Source organism: Brachionichthys hirsutus, chromosome 17, assembly GCF_040956055.1.
Source record: "Brachionichthys hirsutus isolate HB-005 chromosome 17, CSIRO-AGI_Bhir_v1, whole genome shotgun sequence".
NCBI lineage: Eukaryota > Metazoa > Chordata > Actinopteri > Lophiiformes > Brachionichthyidae > Brachionichthys > Brachionichthys hirsutus.
The window spans coordinates 7,393,074-7,420,239 of NC_090913.1; the positions used below are offsets into that span (position 1 = coordinate 7,393,074).

The 27,166-nt window shown below is 42.9% G+C and overlaps 1 protein-coding gene across 1 annotated transcript; it reads left to right on the top strand.

The window, feature by feature from the left end:
* Positions 1–637: 637 nt before the first annotated feature.
* On the top strand, positions 638–27,105 carry LOC137907150 (myosin-10-like). The gene is made up of 44 exons (XM_068751463.1): positions 638–982; positions 2,503–2,659; positions 5,786–5,813; positions 6,036–6,138; positions 6,297–6,341; positions 7,734–7,751; positions 10,248–10,340; positions 10,935–10,998; positions 11,160–11,258; positions 11,503–11,646; positions 12,100–12,195; positions 12,435–12,553; positions 13,141–13,293; positions 13,481–13,654; positions 13,807–13,980; positions 14,466–14,580; positions 14,779–14,841; positions 16,136–16,329; positions 16,645–16,766; positions 16,896–16,965; positions 17,245–17,405; positions 17,592–17,700; positions 17,908–18,039; positions 18,133–18,339; positions 18,483–18,620; positions 18,765–18,888; positions 19,152–19,323; positions 21,198–21,410; positions 21,533–21,677; positions 21,927–22,133; positions 22,203–22,307; positions 22,687–22,839; positions 23,033–23,281; positions 23,367–23,579; positions 23,716–23,928; positions 24,053–24,214; positions 24,617–24,745; positions 25,299–25,387; positions 25,550–25,673; positions 25,752–25,841; positions 25,936–26,054; positions 26,195–26,303; positions 26,397–26,569; positions 26,958–27,105. Exons 1-44 carry the CDS (start codon positions 638–640, stop codon positions 27,103–27,105), a joined length of 6,060 nt encoding a protein of 2,019 aa, XP_068607564.1.
* The last annotated feature ends 61 nt before the right edge of the window (positions 27,106–27,166 follow it).

A 27,166-nucleotide genomic window follows, 5' to 3' on the forward strand; every position in this document is an offset into this window, starting at 1 on the left:
CCAAATAGTTAGAAACATCAGAAGCGCCATTATAAAGGCCGGCCGTGTGAGGTTTGTGCATCAGAGCTGTCCGCTTTACAGGCGTCGTTTCAGGCGGCTGGGATGTGAAGAAGCACGGCACGCCAACTTTGAGCTAACGTTAGCAAGCTAGCCTTTTCGATGCAGCTGTCTGGCCCAGAACTGGGGAATGTATCGATCCATAACTAATCCATAGATTGATGAGTAGGAAGCCGAACGGTGATTTCTGGAACGACTGACATTCAGACTTGTTCTGGCGTCGGCTGTTGAAGGCATCAAGTTCTTTCTGTTGTAAATTGATTATTCAAGATAATGGCATGCTTTTATTGACTATTGAATAATGATCATCCATTCTCTTGTAGATCGGTCACTGAAAATAAAAGGTAGGATCGTTTTAGTTCGATCGAGTTGCAGTAACTTATTTGATTTAACATCACCCCGTGTGCAAACTGCCATGAACATAGTAAAACTTTTGAATTCTTGTGGTAAAAATATTCAAATAACCGGAATGTGTAACTCGCAGCGGTAATCTTATTAGTTGTTGTCGTTTTCATAAATTATTATCGTAACCCTTTTTATATTTTGAACACTGGTTTTCTGCTCCAGGTCTCCAGCAAAGATGTCACAGAGGAGCGGGCAGGAGGACCCAGAGCGGTACCTCTTCGTAGACCGCGCTGTCGTCTACAACCCGGCGGCGCAGGCTGACTGGACCGCCAAGAGGCTAGTGTGGATCCCATCAGAACGCCATGGCTTCGAGGCTGCCAGTATTCGTGAAGAACGTGGGGATGAGGTGGTGGTGGAGCTGGCAGAGAATGGGAAGAAGGCAGCGGTTATCAAAGACGACATCCAGAAGATGAACCCGCCCAAATTCAGTAAAGTAGAGGACATGGCTGAACTCACCTGCCTGAATGAAGCCTCTGTGCTTCACAACCTCAAGGACCGCTACTACTCCGGCCTCATCTATGTAAGTGTCCCCCCCCCCCAGTGGCGTCACTAGGCCTATTTTAGGGGGGCTTCATTACAACCTTGATTATGATGTAACTCAAGCACTCATTCATCGCGAGTCGTTCTCGGAGGAACCAAATGTATTCATTGCTTATTTTACATTCAGTCTTGTTTTTGTTTTGTTTGCTTTGACGTGGTGGCGTCTGTCTTTCTACACCTTTGGCCAGCTGATATCTATGCCCCTCCCATGTGTCAAAGCTGTTTGAATTTTTTAGATTATAATCAGAGAAAAACGCACTAATTAAAATGCGTTGTGCAATCCTTCGGAGTTTGAAACAAATAATGCATGCATTGTTTCAAAGTAGCGGTGAAGCCCGGTTAGTGTCCGAATGGAGGCCGCTGAGTCATGCGTAAGCAGAGAAACCAGATTTAATTTCTCAATTATAGCGTTAGGCACTGGTTCATAGATGTTGGAACATTTTTAATTCGTCGAAAAAAGTTCTGAAATGTATTCTCAAGCCCATATTGATCACTATTTATCTCTTAGAATTAGTCCTTGATTAAGGACGACCAGCTGAGTCATCCCCTCCCCCCCCCTGCCTGGTGCCCATCCTGTGTCTGTGGCACTTATCCATCTGTTTGGCCCTATGCCTCAACATAAGAGGATGTTGTCTCGACATTTCTATAGTTCATTCTGCGCTGCGTGAAGTTAATTCTTCATGGGGAGCTCCAGTTCCAAAGCTGTGAATGTTGTCTCTGTAACAAACGCTGTTACCGCTGGTGGTTCCAGAGTGAGAGATCTAAAAGTGGCAGGGTTGCAGCGCGTCTGCACACACCGAGGAGTCAGGGAGGGGGTTTGATGGCCATCTGTTGCCATTGCCATTGTTTGAATGTACAGTAGGTGCGGGTTTCTAATGAGCGATGAGACCTGCTGTGAGGCTCAACCTATCATGGGATCTTTGCTTTTAGGTGCAATGGCATGATACAGATTTCTGGCTGCCTTTTGGTGGAGGTGCATGCTCGTTATTATCTTGTTAAAAGAGCATGGCTCAGAAAGGTTTGCATTGTAAACGTGGAAAAACTACATCCAAAGTTTTAACTATCATATCCTTTCCACTGAGGCAGGACAAAAAGGCTTTGGAGACATTACTGTCATTTTTATTTATATATGATCATGATTGGATAGATAGATGGAATGAATGTGTGATGCAATGCATTCTGGGGTTTGAATGTGCAGTAAGCTCCTCCATATACTTAGAAGTTCCTGCTAATCTATATACGTCCGGGCATTTCTCACGTAGAAAATCTAATAACGATGCCCTTTAAATGCTCTGTTATCACTTTGATGTCATACTTTAACTGAATGGTACACAAGTATGTGATTCCAAAGACAACCCAAGTCATGTGATGTTCCAGAGATATTTAGCATGATGTCAGGATTAGTACCAGATACTGATATCGGATCAGATCTGTTCCAGCTATAAAATAGCTGACGTGTGATGAACAAATGGTCGACGCTGTTTTCTTCTCTTTTTGTAGACCTACTCCGGTCTCTTCTGCGTGGTCATAAATCCCTACAAAAACCTACCCATCTACTCGGACAACATCATTGAGATGTACAGGGGCAAAAAGAGGCATGAAATGCCCCCCCACATCTATGCCATCTCAGAATCCGCATACAGATGCATGCTGCAAGGTAAGTGTGAGTGTAACTGCCGTTTAAATGGTTGCTTCTCATCCATTGGATTCTCCGCTTTCATTGTCGTGTGCGTTTTCTTTGCCGTGTACAAGTACGCAAACGATTTACTGTGTTTGTTATAAAGGTAACAATTCTGACTTGTTTTCCCGTGCATGCAGATTGATAGCGGACACAGCTGTTGCATGTCGTTGGGTTGTTTTGGTTCTGTATTGTTAATATTATAATTTTAATGATTTTGATGGTTTTCCATGTAAAGATTTTTTTTTCCCCCAAGTACACATGATCGTAATCGTCTCGTATTCAGACGCTTTTCTGAATCTATTACATGTTATTTAATGTTTTGTGTCAACATCATTCTTTTTTTAAACATCAAGTAGCCGTCTCTCATTTACTGTCAGTAGCTTTTGATAGTTTGATCATTTTTAACCTTTCGTTTATTAATTTCAAATGTTTTATGACAGTATTGCATTTCGACTCTGCTTCACGTGTCCAAGAACCAGCGCCTCAGTTCTAATGGCCGTGGACCAGTGGCTTAAAGACGGTCCCCGTCCACAGATGTGCTCTTCAGTATCAGAGTTAATGTGACCGTTCATTTCACTTAGGAACATAAAATCTGGTTCCCTGGGTGGATGGGCAAGCTTCCAGGCCCGGTAATCAGTGACTGACTGGGATCCGACCGGTGAGAGCGGAGATGTTGACCCCATTGTGTTCAACAATAGGCTCCTTGTGTGATTATTGAGGGCCGACCAGTGGGGGGGAGGCGACAAACCGGACAGTCCCGGCAGTCATTTGAGTCCTTTTCACTTGTGTTGTTTGACAGGAGGAAGTTTCCGTTGTGTCGGCAAGTGGCCGTCTGACTGTCAGGATGCCAACCGCCTCTCTTATGTCGTCCCAATTATGAATATTAATACATTTTTCATTAAAGATTAACGATATTGGTTATTGAATAGTGTTATCGGTTCACATCTACACCACCTCCTCTCTGTACGCTGCTCTTGTAGCCATAGACCCAGAGGAAAGGATGGGACACCTGTCATTTAGCAATGCATTGATTGTCATGGTTGCAGAGTGAAATCTTGTGCTTTACTGTACGTCTGCATGCTTGACCTGTAATTATTGATGCACTGCTGCTGCAACCCAGTTTCATATGTGGTCTTATCAGAACTGACCGTGTTGTGGTTGAAAAGGAGGTTTGTAGGTTGGAGATTAGCGGAGACCAGCTGCTACTAAGCTGCTGCCCTGAACATTTCAATAACCTGCTTAATATAATGTAGATCCAGCTCAACAGACAAGCAATTTGGGCCGGAAGGTCCCTGCTGCTTTCACAAGGTCATGGGTTCGCTCTCTAATTTGCTGCATCAGGACTCTTTTCTTGATTCACTGTCAAACTGTTACTGTCTTGAAACCAGGAAGCAGAATCAAAGCACACATTTCTTATGAATTTAGACTTTGCTGTGACAGTTGCCATCTGAATGGGAAAGAATGCTTTTGGCCTTTGAGCGGATTGACGGCTCACATTCACGGCTGAAGGGTGTCTGAGCTTCACAGGGACGTGTCGATGACTTCATCATCGCCGCCGAGCCAGTCGGGGCTGAGGTGGAACTTAACACTGACGGGTCGGGCAGACCCCCGGATCTCTCTGCACATCTGTCATTGATTAGTGGTCCAAATACTTGGCCTAATTGCCCTCGATGCTCAGCCAGTGTTAGCCTCTCTACCACGAATGCTTCGAACCATGCCTAACACTTCTGTTGTTCAAGTTTCCATTCTTGCCAATTACATCATCCTATGGCGCCGACAAATCATGCTGATTCAGCATTTTTTTGTATGAAGGATAAATTATAGAAGAGTATTTCATTTTCAATCGGTTTTTTCTTGTAAAATAATGAACAGTGTACAGTTCTGAAAAGTACATAAGGTGACTTGGCTAATGGCTTATTATATACTGTAAACCTAAGAAAAGATCTTCGGTAACATTTTAATTTCCCTCTCTTCACTGACGGGATAGAAATAAACTCCATTTCCTCCTGATAATTATACCGCATCGGAGTATTGATTGCGTCGACTTCATGTTGATGCGTTCCTGTTGTCATCACAGAATTTGTGATAATTTAATAGCAGCTAAATCTGCGTTCTGAAGTGAATGTTTGCCCTGCAGCTGTCATGCGGCAGACTGATGCTGAGGCCCAGCGGCCTGCAATGAGTGCTGCGGTTGTGAACAGAGAGACGGCCTCTTAATATTTAGCAGCAGCTCATCCGAGTACTGAAGAGTACTTTTATCCACAGCTGAAGATGGAAACATTAACAAATGAAGAAAAACAGTTCTTATGACCCATCAAGCGATTTTTCTAAAACTAAACTAACGGCCTCAACTTGAGTGATTTCCATCTGGACGAGCTTTACAGTCTGTCGCAGCACTCGCAAAATTAGTGAATGAAAGTGAACCCGCTCACAATGACTGAATCATATCCTGCCACTTTGTCTGCAGCCAGTCTGCTAACGGCGACGCCAGCCTCCTGTTCGTGTCTGACTCAGAATGGGATGCGACCATAAAGAGAGACTGCTGATTGTGTCTGAGAGTATGCCGCCATGCAGAGAGTAGCAGCTGGCGTCGTGGCGAGAGAAATCCTGAGGGACCCGAGTAGCTTCAGCACGTGTGTGTGTGTGTGGGGGGGGGGGGGGCACGCATGCATGTGGAGCAACTTGCCCTTGTTCAAGTATGAAACCACAAGAAGTTCATGGTCAAAGCCAGGAAACCCAGGTTGTCCCTGGTGAGCCATCCCAGCTGTGTCCTCAGCCCCCCCTCCTAACCCATCAACACAATCTGGCAGTCTGAGATTTATCATTTACAAAAGTTCTTCCACAGAATGATTTTTATTTCTTGAACTTTGGGCACTAATATATCAGAAGTCCAGATAAAACATATCATGTTTGTTTTTTTTAGAACATCTGGAGACCCCATCTGCATAATTTATATCGTGGAATGTTCTAACATATTTTATCTTGGAATGGACATTTAAATACCAAATAAATGTCTTTGTTTATGGTGCTGCCAAACGTTTTTGCGATTGACTCTTATTTTCCTCCATCCTCCGCTCCTTTTCTCCTCCTTGTCTCCCACAGATCGAGAAGACCAGTCCATTCTTTGCACGTGAGTTTAAAGCTCAGTTCACTTCTACATGAATTTTGTTTTTCATGCTGCAAAAGCATTTATTTAAAGTATTTTTACATTATTCTTTGTTATATATGTTCAATATGCCAACATCCATTGTTGTCTGTACATGTTTGTGAATATAATATTATTACACATGAATAAAAGTGAAGTGAAATATGTGTTGTTGTTTATATTATCGTGTCTTCTTTTGTCCCACAGAGGTGAATCGGGAGCAGGCAAGACGGAAAACACCAAAAAGGTCATTCAGTACCTGGCACACGTTGCCTCCTCCCACAAAGGAAGGAAAGACCACAACATTTCAGTACGTGTCGCCCGTTGTCATCGCTACTTTTGTTTAGCAATCCTTGAAGTGATTGTCCCAGTAGAAATGTGTTGAAATCTAAATATGCAATCGTAATTTTAAGTGGATTAAAACGTTGACTCTGGTTTTGTTTACATTTGTCTGTCTTTAATAAACAGCCAGAATCACCAAAGCCATTGAAACTACAGGCAAGTCTGACCGCTGTCTTCGTCGTCGTACGTGTGTGCATGCTACACTCGCATCTCTTGACGAAAACAAACTGGATAAACTTTGTCTAATTTGGATTTGTGAAATGGACACCAGAAATAAAAGTTGTGTAATCGATTGTATTCAGTAAAAGTACACTAAAAACAATATATTTAGCATCTAATTTCTCTCAATACAAGTTCCACCATTTATGCTTGTGAAAAATTGTCTGGAAGTGTCTGGTTTTTTTTTTGGAAAGTTTTTAACCTTTTGTAACTTGAGATTCAGTCTGTGTTGAGCAGCGACAAGCGCGTCAAGCCGTTGGATGCTGTGGTGTTTGCTCCAGATAAAGGTAGTCTGTGGGAAAGTCCCTGTGTGTGTGGATTTAAAACGCACCCTCAGAGTTTAGCTTTAGTTGTAGCCTGCTTTGAAATATTTTTCTAGAAAGTGCATCCGACTGCAGATTATCGTAGTTCTATCCGGATGTAATTGTTGCATCTGAAAGGAGAGGGAGCGCAGCTGCAGCTCACATTCTGCTCCGTAAATTGAAAGCTGGCCAATCAAACCCTGAAGACGTGAGGCATGTGTGATTTTAGGCGGATGTGGGATGAGCATGTCGTCTCCACCTGGTGTGGAAAAAGCTTGATCTTCGCCAAGAATGTTTCACTTGGCTGATTATCTTGTGTGGAAAACGTCCGTGTCTAATATCGAGGCATATTGAGTTTATTGACAGCGAGGCTCAGCCTTGGTGAATGCTATATCGGTCAGTCTGTCAGCTCTTTTTCATCTAACAGAGCTTCCACATTTCACGTGCATCATTTTTGTTTTGCACTTTGGCTCAGACTCCAGCTCCAATACTGCAGCAAACGTGTTTCCTGGATGAAGTTCCAAGTAACTTCTTTGTCAACTATACATTGCATGAAAAATTATCTTCTAGTCTGTTTTGAGATTTGGAGCTTGAATCAATCCTTTCATTAGTATGCCTTTTATCAGCTGCACTGAAGGCAGTAATTTCAAAAAGTAAAAGTTGTTGTCCGGAGCTTTAAGTAACTCAATTTGTAATTCTTGTAAATTTCAACTTGCCTTATTAAATGGTATCGATGACTAAGTCTTTCCTTCCTTCGAGAATGATTCAGCTATAAGTATTCTATTTGTTATCTTTGTAAGACTTATATTCAGGATACTTTATGCTTATGATGTCCATGCAGGCCAGCAAATGGAAGCTTTCAGAAAGCTTGATCCAGTTTATGGATTAGATCTGTCCTGGTCTGCATGAGAATAAGTCCCTAACCTGTGACTGAATCATGTATATTTAAGATACTGTAAAAAAAAAAAAAAATAGGCAATTGTATCCATGACATTAATTCAATATATTTTCCATAATAATTGACTCTCCTCATATCCTACAGAGTGGAGCCTTGGTTTATGTGAGTAGAATGTAGTTTTTCACCTCTCACCTCCGTACATGGGGCGCTTTGCCCACTCTGCCACCTGGTCTTTAACCTCAGAAATAACAATTACCTCTGAGCTGTTGCCTGAAGTCGGGTGGTGGACGCTTTCAACCACATTAATCTGCCTGCTGTAGTTGTGCTTTAACGTTTGCATTGCATGATCTATTCTTCCTGTCCTCTAACTGATTACAATTGACTTTCTTCACTTGCATCACATTTGCTTTGAGGCTCATGCGTGTAGTAAACTGTGGCTGAAGCAAATCTTCCCTTTCTGCGTCACAATAAAACTCCCCTTTACTGGATGCTGTTGAAGTTTTTGTTTAATGCATGGACATAATAGATATGCGACAGAATCTTAAGCAAATATTCATGACAAATAGGATGAATGCGACTCACTGGGGTTCAACCTCATCACCTTTACGCTCATCTTATCCACTTCATGTGCGTTGATCTCTTTCAACCTTCAAGTACATTTTGAAGCCTCTGTTGGAGAAGATGTAAATACTGTGAATCACTTCCAAATTAATGTTCTCTGTTGTTCTTGCTTGTAGAACGAGTACTAGTACGAGTACTAGTATTTGTCGTGACTTGTGACGTCTGGATCAGATGTTGACAAGAGAATACACATCCATGACTACTGGCCTTATACGATTTGGTGGAACAATTTTGACTGATCCTCTTTGATTTCACTTAATTCAGTCTAAAAAAAAAATAGATAAAGATTTTCAGCATCAAAATGTGTATTTGTATTGGCTGATAATGTCCCGATCAGTAGTATCGAGGAATCTGAATCCAGTTTTCACAACTACACAACAATAGGCTGTGTCCAGTGGAGAAGACAGTTCTGTTGTCTGTCGGATGTCTGACCCCACCCCCTTTGCAATATGGGTCACCTTCTGCTAAATTTGCCCCCCTGCTGGTATTAGTAATCTGCCATTTGTTCTCATGCGCTCACGGCAGGCCACACAGATGGAGAGGTTGCCGCTGAGCGATTTTAAGTACCATGATGCACCACAGGCTTGCGTTTACTTACACACTAAGGGTTTGGATCGTCTGCTCTGTGCGGACTCCACCTGTTCTTTGCAGCGGTAACATGACCCAGCTCACCCTTGTGTCGGTCCAGCCGCTTAACAACTCAATTAAAATGAGCCCATAATGCTCCTCAACCAAAGATCACGCCTCAGAGTGCTGATTTGTCATCCCACAGAATTCCCTATTGTGTGGGGGGGGGAAATACCTCCTTAAACCTTAAGCTATTCTGGACGTAATGGGAAAGTAGTCCGGTCAGCCACAAGAAAAGTGTTGCAAAAGCAGCCTAGCAGAAGTCGTTTTCTTCTCTCGGTTGTATCGGATTCTCTGGTCATGACAAAGCACACAATGTGGTTTGAATGGAAACCGTGGGCCAGCTGTGCAAACATCTGCATAAGTCTCTTGTTTATTTTTTCAGCCTCTTCCTGGTGTCCAGGCTGACGGAAAACCCAACCCCCCCAACCCACACACACACACACACACACACACACTTTTTCCATCATTGCTCCTCATCCAGTAAGAGAATGTGTCTGCTTCTTTCAACTTTAAGATACAAGACTTCTGCAAATGAGTCTTAGTAGTATGTGGATGGTTTTGTGATCACCATCTTTATAGGATTAGCTCAAATTGTATGCACTTGAGGAAAAGACCTAAATTTCACTGCCCAGGAGGGATTTTAGTACTGTGGTTTTTACAAATATCTTATTATTCGTTACTATTAAGAGTAAAATATAAAGGAGGTGGCTAAGAAACCAAACAGCTACAGTACTTTATTATTTATTACGTACTTTTCTTGAGAATCAGTCCTTTAGCTTATTATACATTTTAACAACTGCATAGTAAATCCAGGAAATAATGAAGTTCTCTCTATCTCAATAACATTGTAAATGCTGTCCAGCACTGTACACACATACACACACTTAAAATACAAAGTGCTTCCAGTAATTATAACAACAGATCAACATGATCATCGTTAGGCTAAGTTCCCTTTTTATATAAATTATTAGTTCTCATGTTTTGCTTGAGCTATAAACTAAATACAAATAACAGCTGTCCAGTTAGAATTTACAAACCTGACCCACACCTGCGTTGGGAGGATTGGATGTCAGTGATTAATTCATCCATTGTTTCTATTGTTAATTTTTATATTTTTAGAAGTATTTGTATAATCATGTTGTTAGAACAGGGGTGGATAAGACTATTAGTGCGTCTGCATTTAATGTTTGTGTGCGTGAGCTACCTCTGAGGATAGATAGTGGGACCACGAGTCTCCTCATTCAGTTCACCGAGACAGGGATGGCCATGAAGGGGAGGTCTTTGTCTGCATGTTTATATGTCATGAGTTTTCTAATTGTCAGTGAAAATCTGTGCTTTACTTGTCATGTGGTCATGAATTAACACAGCAACAATCTTCTGATTTAGTTTGTATTTTTTTTTACCCAGGGTGAATTGGAACGCCAGCTTTTGCAGGCCAACCCCATCCTTGAGTCTTTTGGGAATGCAAAGACAGTGAAAAATGACAATTCGTCACGTTTTGTAAGTATGTAAAATTCTTGAAGCAAGGCTGCATTCTAACCCCTAACCCTTGCCTGGTCTTAATTTAGGACTTCCATTCCAGAGTGGAGTTGCTTCCACTGGGCAGATTTCTTAACAGTGTTGTAGAACAAGAGGCACAAGTAAAGAATTACTGAAATGAATTAAGAAGTCAAATGTAAGGGGGAACCCTTGTGAGCAGAAGAAATAGCCCTCATCATTTGTCATCTTTTAGAATTTGAAGACCTGGTGTGTATCTCAGTACATTTATCCAGAAAGTACTTTCATTAAATGTGTTTATGTGAGCCCAGTATGGAAATACTGTTATGTCTTGAACAGAAAGTCAATTTTATTTTATTTTAAAAGTTGACTATAAATCTTGTGAATGTAGTTTTATTCTTTATAAAATAGGACCTGTATGTGTTCTGTGTCAGTGTTCATGTTTACGGCGGATTCATGCTGACACACATGAGTCTGAAATCATGAAATCATCGCAAGGCCTCATGAGTGTTTTTCAAAAGGGACGTGTTGCAGATGGATTTCTCTTCATCTGTCTTGGGCGCTTACTGAGAAGTTTTCTTCTGTTCAACTCTGCAGGGGAAATTCATCCGGATCAACTTTGATGTCACCGGATACATCGTTGGAGCAAATATTGAAACTTGTATCTTAATTTGTGGTTTACTAGTATTTGGCTTGTTTTAGCTTTTTTTTATTTGTTTGTTATTATTTTAATAGAACTGACTTTTTTTTTTCACAAGATGTATGAATGAACTAGTGTTTTAAACTTTGATTCGTCATCGTTCTTTGACCATTCTGTGTCAGACTTGCTGGAGAAATCCAGAGCTATTCGTCAAGCCAAAGATGAACGCACCTTCCATGTTTTTTACCAGCTGTTGACTGGAGCTGGGGAGCATCTCGGATGTAAGTAGCTTATAGGATCGAGCTGCGTCTTTGTCTCATAGTCGTCTCTTTTGACGGTTTTATTGTGCAGACGGATAACTTCACGGTATCCAATATAAAACTTCTCTGTTCACATCCATGTCAAGCATCACCAACAATTCAGAAATATTCTCTTATAAAGATTAACAGAGCTCATCTGTGTCCTTTCCTTTTGAATGGGGGGGGAAAGAACTTGCTAAATGTTTCTGCATTTTTCTTTCCACAGCGGACCTGCTGTTGGAAGGTTTTAACAGCTATCGTTTCCTGTCCAATGGTCATGTTGCAATCCCAGGCCAGCAGGACAAAGACAACTTCCAGGAGACCATGGAGGCCATGCACATCATGAGCTTCACCCAAGAAGAGATTCTGGGTATGAATGCTTCCCATAAACATACCAAGGTGGCTTTCAACTGTAGCATGGATGTTTTGATTGATCTCTTGACTTAGCAAATAAGGAACAACAACGAAAAGGGAATCTTGATATCCATGCATGAGGGTCAAGAGTAAATTTAATATGTCGGCCTCCAAACATTCCGTTTGTCCAAACACACATCTTAACATCAAAGTCCTCGCTGTTATTTTAGCATTTTAGAGGAAGACAGAAGAAAATATTTTTTACTTAAACTAATGCTTTGAAACATGTAGCGCATGTTCTAAGAGATAATAGAACACGTAGTGTATTTCTTAATTCTTTCCATTTGAAGAAAATAAACAGTTAATGTTCATTTTAATGTTAGATTTGATCGAGCATTGATAAGATCTACTCCAAATGATTTCTTCCATGTTTTCTGGTCACGCTTGGTCTGGATTCTTCCGTCCGTAGCCATGTTGAAGGTGGTGTCCTCAGTGCTCCAGTTTGGTAACATTGTCTTTAAGAAGGAGCGGAACACTGACCAAGCCTCGATGCCTGATAATACCGGTAGGTGTCACACACACACACACGCACGCACACACACGCACACACACGCACACACACAGGTTGTTGCTTACAGGTCAACATTGTTTTTTATATGAGACTTTGCATGTTTTCCACGAGCTCCTTGTCTTTATGGAATAAAGAAAATAGAAATAAAGCAATGTTTCCTTACTTTTGAATGTCTTGTCTTGAGGAGACCTTTTTAATTTTAAAAGCATGTTGTGTGTTTCTTTTCATCTCAGCTGCTCAGAAGCTGTGTCACCTGCTGGGTATTAATGTAATGGAGTTTACCAGAGCCATCCTGACCCCAAGGATCAAAGTGGGACGAGACTACGTCCAGAAAGCACAGACTAAAGAGCAGGTCGGGTTACTGAACTTTATTCTTAACACTAGGAAATCTTTTTTGTCGCAGGCTGAGAGCATCGGTAGCACTTCATGATCACGATTTATTGTACAATAACGCAACTGATGTGCTCTTTTTCAATGCAAATAAATTATTTTATTTGGTGATAGAATCATATTGCTGCATTTATGCCACATAGATGGAACATTTCCACAGGGGATTATAATTGTAATAAAATACATCAGTATATAAGGTACTTTAATTTGTATCCATGCTGATCACGTACCAAGGAAATAATACAAGGATTTTTTTTTACCCCAGAGTTAAAATAATTATCTACAAGACTGAGACTGTAATACGATTTGCATCTGGGAAACATTGTTGCTTAACTTTGACCATGTTTGATCACCAAACATCAAAGATGCGCAGACAGAGTTTGCCTCTCATCGTTCTCTCTTCGCCGCTCAGTTCAGAACACTCCCGTTGATTTCTGTTGCTTGCATTCTGGGACGTTGCGGTGTAGAAACATCTCCTTAGAGATGTGGCGGTTTTTGTTGTCATTTGAAAAGGCAGTACTTCCAATCTTGTCCTGTCTTTCCTGCCAGACGGACTTTGCAGTCGAAGCCCTGGCTAAAGCAACGTATGAGCGTCTGTTCCGCTGGCTGGTCCATCGCATTAACAAAGCTCTCGACAGAACCAAACGGCAAGGCGCTTCCTTCATCGGCATCCTGGATATTGCGGGTTTTGAGATTTTCCAGGTTTGGATTTAAGTATTTACATTTTTCTCATTTGTTTTGTCCTTAAATAGCTTCAACGTTAACGTTATTGTTTTGCATGTCATAACTTTTGTTGTTCAATAGCTACATTTGAGGTTTTTAACGCCTCATCGTCTGTGCATATTTTCTCTGAGAGCGTTGTTCTTATTGAGTTCCTCCCCTACAACAGTTGAACTCATTTGAGCAGCTGTGCATCAACTACACCAACGAGAAGCTGCAGCAGCTCTTCAACCACACCATGTTCGTCCTGGAGCAGGAGGAGTACCAGAGGGAGGGCATCGAGTGGAGCTTCATTGACTTTGGCCTCGACCTTCAACCTTGCATTGACCTCATTGAGAGGCCGGTCAGTGTCAATTACAAGAATCACTCTCGGGGAACATTTCCTTGAGTTTAATTCTTCCAGTTATTCTTGAATTATCTAGCTATGCTATAAATATAATCGGTTAAATAATTGCCACTCTTTGTGCGCTCTCAAATGTTTCATTCTGACCTCAGGCAAACCCTCCGGGCGTGTTGGCTCTCCTGGATGAAGAGTGCTGGTTCCCCAAGGCTACGGACAGGACCTTTGTAGACAAGCTGATCCAGGAACAGGGCACACACACCAAGTTCCAGAAGCCCCGCCAGCTTAAAGATAAAGCCGACTTCTGCATTATCCACTATGCTGGCAGGGTATGCTTGTTTTATCTCTTTGAAAAGTCAGACAGCAATGTTTGCACCAACTCTGAGTAGTGAAGTGTTATTGTTCATGTAAGGCAGCTTTAATACAAAATTAAATACAAGAATAGCAGCGTCTTGTGATGCTAGCTGATCCGCTAGCCACTGGCTCCTGTTTGCCACTGACTGATTTATGGTGAATAGCACAGTGCGACACCCTGATGGCACATTTGCTGTGTTTTAGACCAGTTTCTTAATTCCAGCCTGAATCCATAGTTTTTTAACTAATAATTTCCTCACGAATTTGGAAAAAAGGCACAGGAACCGGGGGGGGGGGGGTAGCAACGCAGATTAAAAAATGACTCTGAGGTCAGGGTAATACAGATTCCTCTTATCTTTTCCATGGCACTAGGAGACCTGTTATCACATCTGGTCTGGGATCCCTCAAAAGGAGCTGGAAAATGTCCATATCATTGAGTTGGCCTGCTTGATTGTTGCAGGTGGACTACAAGGCAGATGAGTGGCTAATGAAGAACATGGACCCCCTGAATGACAATGTGGCCACACTTCTGCATCAGTCAACGGACAAATTTGTACATGAACTGTGGAAAGATGGTAAGATGGCGCCTCTTAAAAATGCTTTCGATTTTAGAAAGACTAGATTTAAGTCACGCAGCCTTTGAGAGTCTTTATTGTTAATCGGTTAACACGCCGATGTCTGCTTCACTCGAGCCTACTAATAGCTGCCATCGTTAACACAGGCCTGTTCATTAATATTACCCTTCCCTCCCTGTCTCTTTCTTTGTGTTGTAGAAATTCAAAGCATTCAAAGGGCTTCATTCTATGATAATGACCCTAGTCTGGATGACCCGGCAGGTGAATGACTTGAGTCGTGTCATTGCAGACCTGGGCCAAAATAATAATGGCTGAAAATGAAAAATTTTGGATTTAAAAAAACCAGCACCTCGGGGTTCTTGGAACATTTCGTATGTTTCCCAAGCAGGCTGACTTCTTTAACGTGTGCTGGCCTATTTTCGCCCAGATCTGGCTGTATGTTTCATGCTTCAGCCGGTGCTGTGTCTCTGATAATTACAATGTCTTCCATTTGCTTCCAGGTTGCATGACGCATTTGTATCAGCCATAGGAAGTAGTGCCTGAGCAAGTTCAAGTCGAATAGTGAAGTGCTTACCTGAAGCAGAAATAGTGTTTAGATATTCCCCTTCCACAAAGAAAGTGTGGGAGGAGTGGCTTCTGCGTGTAGGGCAGGATTTACTTACCGGTACTCTGATTTCCAAGTGTTCATTTTGCTTCCGGTTTTTGAGTCTCCAGACCACATGTTTATTGGAAGGACTGACGGAGTTCAGTCACGTTAATTGTGCGCACTCCCTCGCCTGAAATGACTTTGAACCGGGTGTTGCACTGCGCTGGCCTGGGATTTATCAGGGGGGATGTATGCATGTTTATTTTTGATGATTGAACTTCTTTCCAGGCAATTGTCAAGAATTGCAATTCTAACAAGGGTATCATTAATAACTTATTTGTAACTGACATTAATTCTATCTATCTGTTGAATAAGCATTTTTAGGGACGACCATTAAGGAATTTATTTTCCAACCATTGTATGAATATAATACCAAAAAAAAAAGAAATATGAAACGGCCAAGGTCAGAATTCAAAAAGATTAATTAGTGAATGTGTTTTTCACATATTATCACTTGGCTCAATTCCGCAAACACGACAAATCTCAACGGCTAACAATTATTTTCTATTGATTGATCTACATGTTATTTTCCCACAGATATCGTGCAGTAGCGCACAACCCAAAAAAGTTATGGTAAAAACACATTCTCTGTTACCAGCAAGGACTGGGACTTCAGTTTACTTGTGTTGATGGCCATTAAGTACGGCATGTTAAACATCGTGCCTCTCTCCTCCAGGTGCCACAACATATAGATCCGTGTGTGTAAAGACCCTTATGCTCCATCTCTATCCACACTAGCGGTGGCGCTACACTTTGAACGCTACTTTGCTGGACTGCTGTTGTTTGGCGGCAGTTTGTCATTTCACCTGCGCTCATTTGCAGCCAAGTTGCTGCTGCTCTTATTCCCATAGAGCTTCGGCGCTCGCCGAGATGTTCTACTCTAATCACTTCTCTTCATTTGTCCACCAGTCGACCGTATCGTGGGCCTCGACCAAGTGGCAGGGATGAATGAGACGGCCTTTGGTGCCACCTACAAAACGAAGAAGGGCATGTTTCGTACCGTGGGGCAGCTCTACAAGGAGTCACTCACCAAGCTCATGGCCACACTGAGGAACACTAACCCCAACTTTGTCCGCTGCATCATTCCCAACCATGAAAAAAGGGTAGATGTACTATTTGCTCTTTTCCAGCGTTTGTGTCAAGCGCTGGAAAATATTCAGTATAATTGTTTTTATTGTATTGTAATTGATTATCTCTGTAGCATGTTGTGTCTAATGTCATCATTATTTCTATTTTATAAATTCATGATGTGCCTGTCTTTCATTGTTCATTGCAGAATTAGATGTTTCCTTTTTTTCCAGGGAAATCTGGTCTTTGACCTTTGCTTTGTTCCACACACAATCAAATTAGTATACAAATGAAATAAATTATTAAAATACTTGTTCCATTCTTAATGGTATAGTTGTATTTCCATTTAGGCAGGTAAACTAGAGCCTCATCTGGTTTTGGACCAGCTGAGGTGTAATGGCGTTCTAGAGGGCATTCGCATCTGCAGACAGGGCTTCCCCAACCGCATCGTCTTCCAGGAGTTCAGACAGAGGTACTGTAGAAAGAACAAAGTCATTTTGTGTGCCTGTAACTCTAAATTATGCTCTAATGCAAAATTTTACACAACAGAAAAGTTGGCCTCAATTTCAGTTTATTTATATACGTGCTTTTCTGTTGACAGATATGAGATCCTGACGCCAAACGCCATTCCCAAGGGCTTCATGGATGGGAAACAAGCCTGTGAAAGAATGGTTGTGCTTTTATATTCACATCTATCAGTTTTATACCCTAAAAATAAAAAAGAACTGCTGAGATATGAGATTATACGTCCAATTCAACCAAGTAGCGACAAGGACTGACCTTGTCCACCTACAGTGGACTTAATCTCAGGAACTAATCTTGGAATGATATATCAGTTTTCCATTTTCATCTTTAAATTCCTGAGCTTCTGAAGAAATTTTAAGATTAACAAATAGTCCTATGTCGAATTAAAAATGACTAATAATTGTTTTTTATTTTTTTATTTCTAGATACGAGCTCTGGACCTGGACTCCAACTTGTTTCGTATCGGTCAGAGTAAGATCTTCTTCAGAACAGGTGTTTTGGCTCACCTTGAGGAAGAGAGAGACCTGAAGATCACTGACATCATCATCTACTTCCAGTCTGTGTGTCGTGGATATTTGGCTCGGAAGTGGGTGTCAAATCTGTGTATTTTCATTTAGACTGTTGTTCAAATATGAACATATTAAATTAAATTCATTTTTATTTATTTAGTTCCAGATCATAACAGGAAGTTATCTCAAAGCACTTTGCAGGCACAGCAGGGAAAGACCTGCAGGGAAGGATCATTTGTCTTTTGTCTCTTTTTTTCTTTTAGAGCATTTATGAAGAAGCAGCAGCAGCTGAGTGCCCTGAAGGTGCTCCAGAGAAACTGTGCTGCGTACTTGAAGCTGCGACACTGGCAGTGGTGGAGGCTTTTCACCAAGGTGAGAACCCTTACAGCTGCCTCCACCAACAATCTGCTTTATTTTAATTAAAGCTGTATCATCTTTTTTAATGGCTCTGTGCATCCGTAAGTTTTATTTTCCTTATCTGTGTCCAGATCTAGTTCAGTGATGAAATTGGGTTTTTTTGTACTTCAAGTAAGTGTTGAGAACACTACAGAAACAATATATTTCTTCCTTCTCTCTCAGGTTAAGCCTCTGCTACAGGTCACCAGGCAAGAGGAGGAGATGCAAGCCAAAGACGAGGAGCTGATAAAGGTGAAGGAGAGGCAGCTCAATGTGGAAAATGAGCTGGTGGAGGTGAAGAGGAAACACCAACAGGTAAATATTTATTCTAGAATTTTAATATTTGCGAATTGTACAAGATGGGATAGACACCTTTATTCATATTGTAATCTAACCCTAAACCTTTAGCTCTTAGAGGAGAAGAACATTCTGGCAGAGCAGCTCCATGCTGAGACAGAATTGTTCGCTGAGACCGAAGAGATGAGAGTCCGTCTCCTGTCGAGGAAGCAGGAGTTGGAGGAGATCATTCACGACCTGGAATCTAGGGTGGAGGAAGAGGAGGAGAGGAATCAGAGCTTGCAGAATGAGAAGAAGAAGATTCAGTCACACATCCAGGTTTATATCTGCACAAACTTGCACTTAACCTCGACATACATCAGTTCAGGGACACTGAATAGTTTAATACATGAGCTTTAATCTCATCTTCTTTACATTAAATTGGCCGTGAATCTACATTGGATGTATTTTCCTCTCTGCAGGACCTGGAGGAGCAGCTTGATGAGGAGGAGGCTGCAAGGCAGAAGCTTCAGCTGGAAAAAGTGACAGCTGAGGCAAAGATCAAGAAAATGGAGGAGGATATTCTAATGCTGGAGGACCAAAACTCCAAGTTCATCAAGGTGAGAGCCTTAACGTGTGGACAGAGTTCTTCAGCAGGAACCAGAAAGCAGTGCAAGTCCTCGGCATCAGTATCAATTAAAGTATACTGTGGATAGATGAGGTATCGCAATGTCTGTCTTATCCATACTGATTGTATTCAACAGGAGAAAAAGCTGCTGGAGGACAGGATTGGTGAGATGAACTCCCATCTGACAGAAGAGGAGGAAAAAGCAAAGAACCTGAGCAAGATCAAGAATAAGCAGGAGATGATGATGACTGACCTGGAGGGTAAGGGCTCTCAGCAAGTCACTCTTGTGGCATTTATTACTCTGATCACATTATGCAATATCGTTAAAGTGAATGCTAACGAGCTAATCTAATAGTAATCAATTCTTTCAGGCTTCTGACAATTAGATGCGTGGCCTGTAACATTCTGTATCTTTAATTTGCATGACCCACCTTAAGTCATTTTCACCAGCCAAAAGGTTCATGCGTTGTCATTATTGGCCGTGTTTGACTTTTAGGATGGATATGATTGATTGTCTCTTCAGGACGTTTAAAGAAGGAGGAGAAAACACGGCAGGAGCTGGAAAAGGCCAAACGCAAACTGGATGCCGAGACAACTGACCTGCAGGACCAGGTTGTTGAATTTCAAGCTCAGATAGAGGAGCTGAAGATCCAGCTGACCAAAAAAGAGGAGGAGCTGCAGTCTGCTATGGTCCGGTCAGTGATGGCGCCTAAGAATCTAGTCAAGTAAAATGACTGGCAACACTAGGAGGACTGCATCAGGCACATTCACACTGAAAATGAAATCCAAACATGCGGCTTTTACCTGTTTAGGTTATTCGTTCATTCATTTTCTATCCCTCTTTTTCCGCCTTGGGGTCACGGGAGTTGCTGGAGCCTATCCCTTGCTTGCTATGGCCGAGAGGCGGGGTACACCCCTGTCAATTTCTAAGCCTTCTCCCCATTTTGTAAATAATTTTGTAATAATACATATGCTGGAAAAAAAAGGAAGGGGAGATTTAATTTAAAGAGAAATAAATTAAAGAATCAAGTATTGCATCTAGTGGACCTATGTGACAGAATTGTGGGCTCTGTGTTGTGACATAAGTCGGGTAGAGCAAATGATTCAAATACTTAATTTTCTTGAACTAAATGTAAGAGCTGCAACAGTAATTTTACACTAGCTGGATTTTTTATTTATTTATTATTATGATAGCAAAAATGTCCAAAAGTTGCCGCTGCAAAATGACCTGAAGAATCTGATATAATAATCTCACTTAGTGGTTGGCAAAAAGAAAGTTATTCTGAGATTGAAATCACGAGCATCCCTCCAGAAGTTAAGCCATGCCACATTTTGGTCGTATGATCCTCTAAAACTGATTCTTTATTATTAAGCGCTTTCTTGTTCCATTTGTTCTGTATTCTCCTCTTTGTTTCTTTTAAAGCGGCGCATTCTTAAATGCTGCGGCATCTTCTTTCCTCTCGGCTCACAGCTGCAGAGTTTTCCTTCGGTGACATCGGCTGAGCCCTTTTCTTTCATCGGTAGAAGCAGCCGTATCTGATTACAGACACGCTGGTGTTGATTGACGCCCTCGGGCTTTGCAGCAGTTTCTGCGTGAAGCAATTTGTAGGGCCGAATCGGGCTGCCTTTTCACATTGATGAGAAGCTGTTGATGAATCCCTGTTTTAATCTTTAGAGGATTTTTATGTTACGACCAAACTGGGGTGAAATGGTCGTTATTAAATATTTCACTTTCTACGTTCACAACTATATTTATCCTGATTTTCCACACACACACACGTCATATTCAACTGTTTTCCCATCCAGTTGTCGCTCAGATGAGGTTAGCAGCTGTGGAGGTTCTTGTTCTGAAGGTCAGTTCAGGTTATTTAATGTGGCTTCACGGCAGTTTCCTCTTCAAAGCGAGCCAACGGTCCAGACGACACGGCTCGAGGGCGAACGTCGGTTTAATTTCACAGGTAGAAATCATCACTTTAGTCACAGCTCCAGATAATCAGGCTCTCATTACACTTGATGCGTCTCATTTTGATTTCAGCAGCTAGTCTGAGAACAAGGTTATTCACTTTGTTTGGGAAGTGGGTAAATATTTTGTTTCATATGGGAGCTGCGAGTACTTGAATCAAAACTATATATATAACGGAATCTATTGTGTAGTGTTCACGCAGGTGTGTGTTTGTTTGTTTTTACACCCGGTGGATGTTAGTGGTGTTACAACCACCGTGACTTCACCTTGAGCAGCAAACAAAGCCGCAGTGTTGTTACCATGGTAATCCTCTGACAGATCGCACACATGCATAATGTGGACAGCTTGATCGCCCAGCAGTGCACCACACTGCCACCCTGTGGGCACCTGTGGCCTCGTCCCAGGTTGGAAAATGACATCACCGATTAAATTCAATAACCATCACTGTTTGTTTTATTTATGTATTACATTACTGGGATTATCCTGTTATTTTGAAGACCAAACAAATTAAAAACAAGCTTCAGCTATATTCAAGATTTTAAATAGTCTCATCTACAAGGTGGACGGTCACGTCTGAGACCTTTGTATTTCTGTGTCTCTCCTAAGGTGTGACGAGGACACCGTCCAGAAGAACAACGCCTTGAAGCAGGTCCGGGAGCTGCAAGCCCACCTCTCTGAGCTTCAGGAGGATTTGGAGTTGGAGAAGTTGAGTCGAGCGAAAGCTGAGAAACTCAAGCGGGACCTGAGTGAGGAGCTTGAGGCTCTCAAGACTGAGCTTGAGGACACACTGGACACAACGGCTGCCCAGCAGGAGCTCAGGTGACGGTTTGCAGCTGACACATCGCCGTTTACAGAAACGCTCTGGTTTCAAAGTCAATATTCACTGAACTTTCTTAGAAGTCCTCTCCTCTTAGCCTTCTCCTCTCGTGTCTCCACTCCAGGTCCAAACGAGAGCAAGAGGTGGCTGAGCTAAAAAAGGCCATAGATGAGGAGACCAAAAACCACGAGGCTCAAATCCAGGAAATGAGACAGAGGCACACCGTGGCTCTGGAGGAACTCTCTGAACAGCTGGAGCAGGCCAAGCGGGTGAGTGGGTCACACCTGGCGTGTATTTGTATCAGTTGTATGATATGCAGACATAGAAAAGATTATTTTAAGGATCCCAGCAACAGCTTAAGTTTACAAAATAAGGCTATGTGAGTATTACTATTGCATTTGCAGTATAATCACTACAGCCAGAATTCTGAACATTAAACAAGATCCCTTTCAAAACTACAAGTGCAATAAAATCACAAAAAGCATTAAAGTATGTCTATTATTATTTGCGTCGTGCAGTTCAAAGCCAACCTAGAGAAGAATAAGCAGAGTCTGGAGAGCGACAACAGAGAGATAGCCTGCGAGGTGAAGAGTCTGCAGCAGACGAAGAGCGAGTCAGAATACAAGAGGAAGAAACTAGAGGCGCAGCTGCAGGAGTTAACGTGCAGATCCACCGAGGTGGAGAAAGCCAAGGGCGAGCTGGCTGACCGCTCACACAAGCTCCAGGTGAGGGGTATTCCCGGTGTGATTTGTTTGCTTATTTTCTTCTAACGCAGTTTATTGTCTTTTTGTTAGACGGAGTTGGACAATGTGTCCTCTTTGTTGGAGGAGTCTGAGAAGAAGGGCGTCAAACTGGCCAAGGAAGTCGACAAGCTGAACAGCAAGCTGCAAGATTTAGAGGCAAGAACGTCACGACTGAGTCAATGAACAGCCTCAGGACATCTGTAGAAATAAATACTGGGTTTTAGGAGATGCCGACTATAAACTACATTTATCTTTTCTTTTCTTCATATACTGTTTGCATCGTTCCTAATTGGTGCGAAGCGGATATTCTCTAGTTGATGCTTTTTTTTAATTTATATTAAGTAGTACACCATTTCAACAGTTTCCATATATAAAATGTATAGTGCAGACTTGTACAACGACCGGAGAGGAAACTCTCTTCCTCCAGTTCTTTAAGCATAATTAGAGAAAAGATGAAAATGATTAATGTCCCTAAATGGAAACGGAGGTAATCCCCCTGTTTGATGGTCATGCCTGGTTGTGGTCTGGGGTGTAGGAGATGAGGCAGGAGGAGACGCGTCAGAAACTAAACCTGAGTGGCCAAATCCGCCAACTGGAGGGGGAGAAAAATAACTTGCTGGAGCAGCAGGAGGAGGAGGAGGAGGCACGACGCAACCTGGAGAAGCAGCTGCAGGCAGTGAATGCTCAGGTACAAACCTCAGTTACACACGACCCATGAGGACAGGCACTCCTTTCAGGTACTAATAGTACACAACGATGTTCCGACGGCAGCCGTGTCCAGCTGTTTACCAGCAAACATCTTGTCACTGATAGTCAGAGTTGCATTGCATTACAGCATTAAGATAATTGTTGATAATTCATGATTTATTGTCTTCGTGTAGCTGTTTGAGACAAGGAAGAAGCTGGAGGAGGATGTGGGAGCAATGGAGGGCTTGGAGGAGGTGAAGAGGAAGCTCCAGAAGGATGTCGAGCTGACCTGCCAGCGTCTGGAGGAGAAGACCATGTCCATGGACAAGATGGAGAAAACTAAGAACCGCCTGCAGCAGGAGCTGGACGACCTGATGGTGGACCTGGACCAACAGCGACAGATCGTCTCGAACCTCGAGAAGAAGCAGAAGAAGTTTGATCAGGTAGACTGGACTATGGAAATGTCCCAGGCGTGAGTACAGAGATGTTTCAGCCTATCGAGGATCCCTGATTGTTTTTCTGTATTAGCTGCTGGCTGAGGAGAAAACCGTCTCGGCCCGCTACGCTGAGGAGCGGGACCGGGCAGAGGCGGAGGCCAGAGAGAAGGAGACCAAGGCTCTGTCCATGACCAGAGCTCTGGAGGAGGCGTTGGAGGCAAAGGAGGAACTGGAGAGGTTTAACAAGCAGCTCCGCGCTGAAATGGAGGATCTGATGAGCTCCAAGGATGATGTGGGAAAGAATGTGAGCGACCTTTGACATCTTGAGACTGCAATCTTTTTTTTTTTTTCCACTTGTAAACAAATGTGCTGATTGAAGGAGTTTTGATCTCATTTCTATGTGAAATGAAACGTTCTCATTCTCCCAATGTTGTGTTCAGGTCCACGAACTAGAGAAGTCCAAGCGAACACTGGAGCAACAGGTGGAGGAGATGAGAACGCAGCTGGAGGAGCTGGAGGACGAACTCCAGGCTACAGAGGACGCCAAACTGCGTCTGGAGGTCAACATGCAGGCCATGAAGGCCCAGTTTGACCGAGACCTGCAGGCCAAGGATGAGCAGGGAGAGGAGAAGAAGAGGACGCTTGTCAAACAAGTAGGGTGCACGGATGATCGGTCGGCGCCATATGTTTTATGTTTGTATTCAAGTTAAATACGTCCTTCACGCTGTTGATGGAATATACGGTACCTTTTTTTTTGTGTGTTGTTCACTCCTCCAGGTGCGAGAGATGGAGGCCGAGTTGGAGGATGAGAGGAAGCAGAGAACTCTGTCCGTCGCCACGAAGAAGAAGCTGGAGATGGACCTGAACGAGCTGGAAGGACAGATCGAAGCTGCCAATAAGGGCAGAGAAGAGGTCGTTAAACAGCTCCGAAAGCTACAAGTACGTGAACACACCTCCTGTATCTCTAGAGCAAGAACAAGGGAGCGTTATTTTTTGTTATCAGACGGTGTGGAAATGATATCCTGTGAATGTGTATGTATAACGTGATGCAGGGATAACGATCCAATATATTAAATTTAGAGTTTAATTTATTTTTTGAAATAATGTGCATACAATCTTTTTTATGCAATTAAACTGAGAAACTGAAAAAGTTGTTAATATTTTCTTATTTTTCTGCATGTGGTGCACTAAGAGCTTTAAATTCCTTTAGCACCTCAAGTCACTTTTAATCGATCTACAATAACAACCATCATGTTGTGTTTTACACACATACACACACAGTCTGAAACCTGGGTGGTTGCTTCGTTGTTTGAATTGCTCCACATTGTTTCTGTTCCTCAGGCACAGATGAAGGACTATCAGAGGGAGCTGGAGGAGGCCAGAGCCTCCAGGGACGAGATCTTCAGCCAGTCCAAGGAGAATGAGAAGAAACTCAAGAGCCTTGAGGCTGAAATCCTGCAGCTCCAGGAGGTCAGAATACACTCAGAGAGCGTAGACCTCCCCCAAGCAGCTCGATCCCCTCATAATTAGATTCACACCATCCTCATGGTGATCTCTGGATCATCACCAAAAGGTTCTAAATTATTCTTTGTATCTTTACACACCAACCATGAAAAGTCAAAGTGATTCGGAGTTGATGTGTATTTTTTAATAGATTTTTGAATCCGTAAATGGAGTTTTCAATGTTGAAATTTTATTTTTTTCCCAACGTCATTCTGGATCAGATCCAGAAGACATTTTACATGATGATTCATATCGGACCTCTTTATTACTGTAATCTTTGGTGAGTGAATTGAATGCATATTTCACAAGAGGTTCTTTTTTAGACGAAGACTCTTCTTTTTTTTTTCTTTTTTTTTAATCAAGATCCATCCAGTAGTTTTTCGGTAATCCTGCTAAGAAAGACAGACAGACAAACGTCATCAAAAGTATAACCTCCTTGGCGGAGCTAATTAGGTATCATCTATGTTCCTAGTTATGTATGGTAATTATACTCGTTCTCATGTGTGTGTTGTGTGTTTAGGACCATGCTGCGTCAGAGAGGGCCCGACGACATGCTGAGCAGGAGAGGGACGAGCTGGCCGACGAGATCTCCAACAGCACTTCTGGAAAGTCAGTGTTGCCATGACGATGCTTTTGATTATTTTATTGGCAATATCCAACATATTTTAGAGAAATTGCTGCTCTGTATTCTGCACCTGAGTGAGAAAGTGTCCATTTAAATAACCAGACTGGAGCTGGAATGAGAGATTTGAATTAAAAAATAAACTTCAGGTCATCGCTGCTGGAAGAAAAGAGGAGGCTCGAGGCTCGTATCTCTCAGCTGGAGGAGGAGCTGGAGGAGGAGCAGGGCAACATGGAGCTGCTCAACGACCGCTTCAGGAAGACCAACCTGCAGGTAAACGCGGTACACGTGGGATGATAGACATCACCCATCTTTCTTCCACCCCTCCCACGCCGCCATCTCTGTCATCAGGTGGACGGCCTGAACGCAGAGCTGGCTGGAGAACGCAACGCTGCGCAGAAAAGCGAGAATGCTCGGCAGCAGATGGAGCGGCAGAACAAGGTCTATTTTTGGCGCTGATGATACGGAGCGCATGCATAAGATTCATATTTAATTTAAAGGCCTTGATCCTAACAGTCGCATACTATGAATGTAGGATTTGAAAGCCAAGCTAGCAGAACTGGAGGGATCTGTGAGGTCGAAGTTTAAGGCGTCCATAACTGCTCTGGAGGCCAAGACCCTGCAGATGGAGGAGCAGCTCGAGCAGGAAGCAAAGTAAGACGTCTACCTCTGTCTCTCTCTCAACCCAACCGGTCAAGACAGATGGCCGGACGTAAGAGGACGGCTCTTATTACACAAAGTCGAACAGATGTGATCGCGCTCCTGTTATTCCCCGTCCGGATTTATTATTCCAGGGAAAAAACAGCGGCCAACAAAATTATCCGACGTACGGAGAAGAAACTGAAGGAGGTGATGCTGCAGGTGGAGGACGAACGTCGGCACGCGGACCAGTACAAGGAGCAGGTACCGACACAGATGGGTTTTCCGGTTTGTGTTTTTTCATTCCACCACCCACGACCTCCGACCTCCTCGCCGTGTGTCCTGCGCTCCCGTCAGATGGAGAAGGCCAACTCCCGCATGAAGCAGCTGAAGCGTCAGCTGGAGGAGGCGGAGGAGGAGGCCACCAGGGCCAACGCCTCCCGCAGGAAGCTGCAGCGGGAGCTGGACGATGCCACGGAGGCCAGCGAGGGTCTGACCCGGGAGGTCAACTCTCTAAAGAACCGCCTCCGGTAAATAATGAGCAGCGCTTCATAGCGTGACGGAGAAATGAGGATGATTCCTGAACGGCTTGGCTGGATGTAAAAACTAGATGGTACCAATGTTTAGAGTTTTTACCCGCACAGAAATAAAAGAAAACTCCAATGAATGACCTCGAGAGGAGCTGAGTGGCTGTTTTTGTTTTTGTTTACCTTAGGAATGCTAACTTTCTCTCCGCGCTCCCAGTTTTTATGCTAATCTCCTCCTGGCACACAGCCAATCGAAGCAGCATTGATTTTCTCACTTGGCGGTAGACGAAGAAGAACATCCGTGAATTTAGCCAAATATTGATTCAAGCCTTAATAAAGCAGAAGAGGTTGATTTTCTTTCATCCCTTTTCTTTTTTTTTTTTTTTACGAGGCGTGGCGGTCCAGTCGGCAGTTTCTCCTCCAACCGTTCTGGTCGACGCAACCTCAATCTGGACGGCGCCTCGGTCGACATGTCGGACGACGACGCCGACAGCCGAGCTGGAGACTTCAACGAGACGCCAACGTCCAGCACGGAGTAAAGACGGCGACTCCTCTTCCTCACCTCTCCCCTGTGCTCGCCCCTCATCCCACCCCCACCTC

What these genes read in the sequence shown, in the direction of transcription:
- LOC137907150 (XM_068751463.1), top strand. Translation starts at nt 638, where the DNA reads ATGTCACAGAGGAGCGGGCAGGAGGACCCAGAGCGGTACCTCTTCGTA. An exon ending in GCAAGCTGCAAGATTTAGAG is followed by an intron (nt 22,308 to 22,686) that starts GCAAGAACGTCA and finishes TCTGGGGTGTAG; the next exon opens with GAGATGAGGCAGGAGGAGAC. An exon ending in TCTCTAAAGAACCGCCTCCG is followed by an intron (nt 26,570 to 26,957) that starts GTAAATAATGAG and finishes TTTTTTTACGAG; the next exon opens with GCGTGGCGGTCCAGTCGGCA.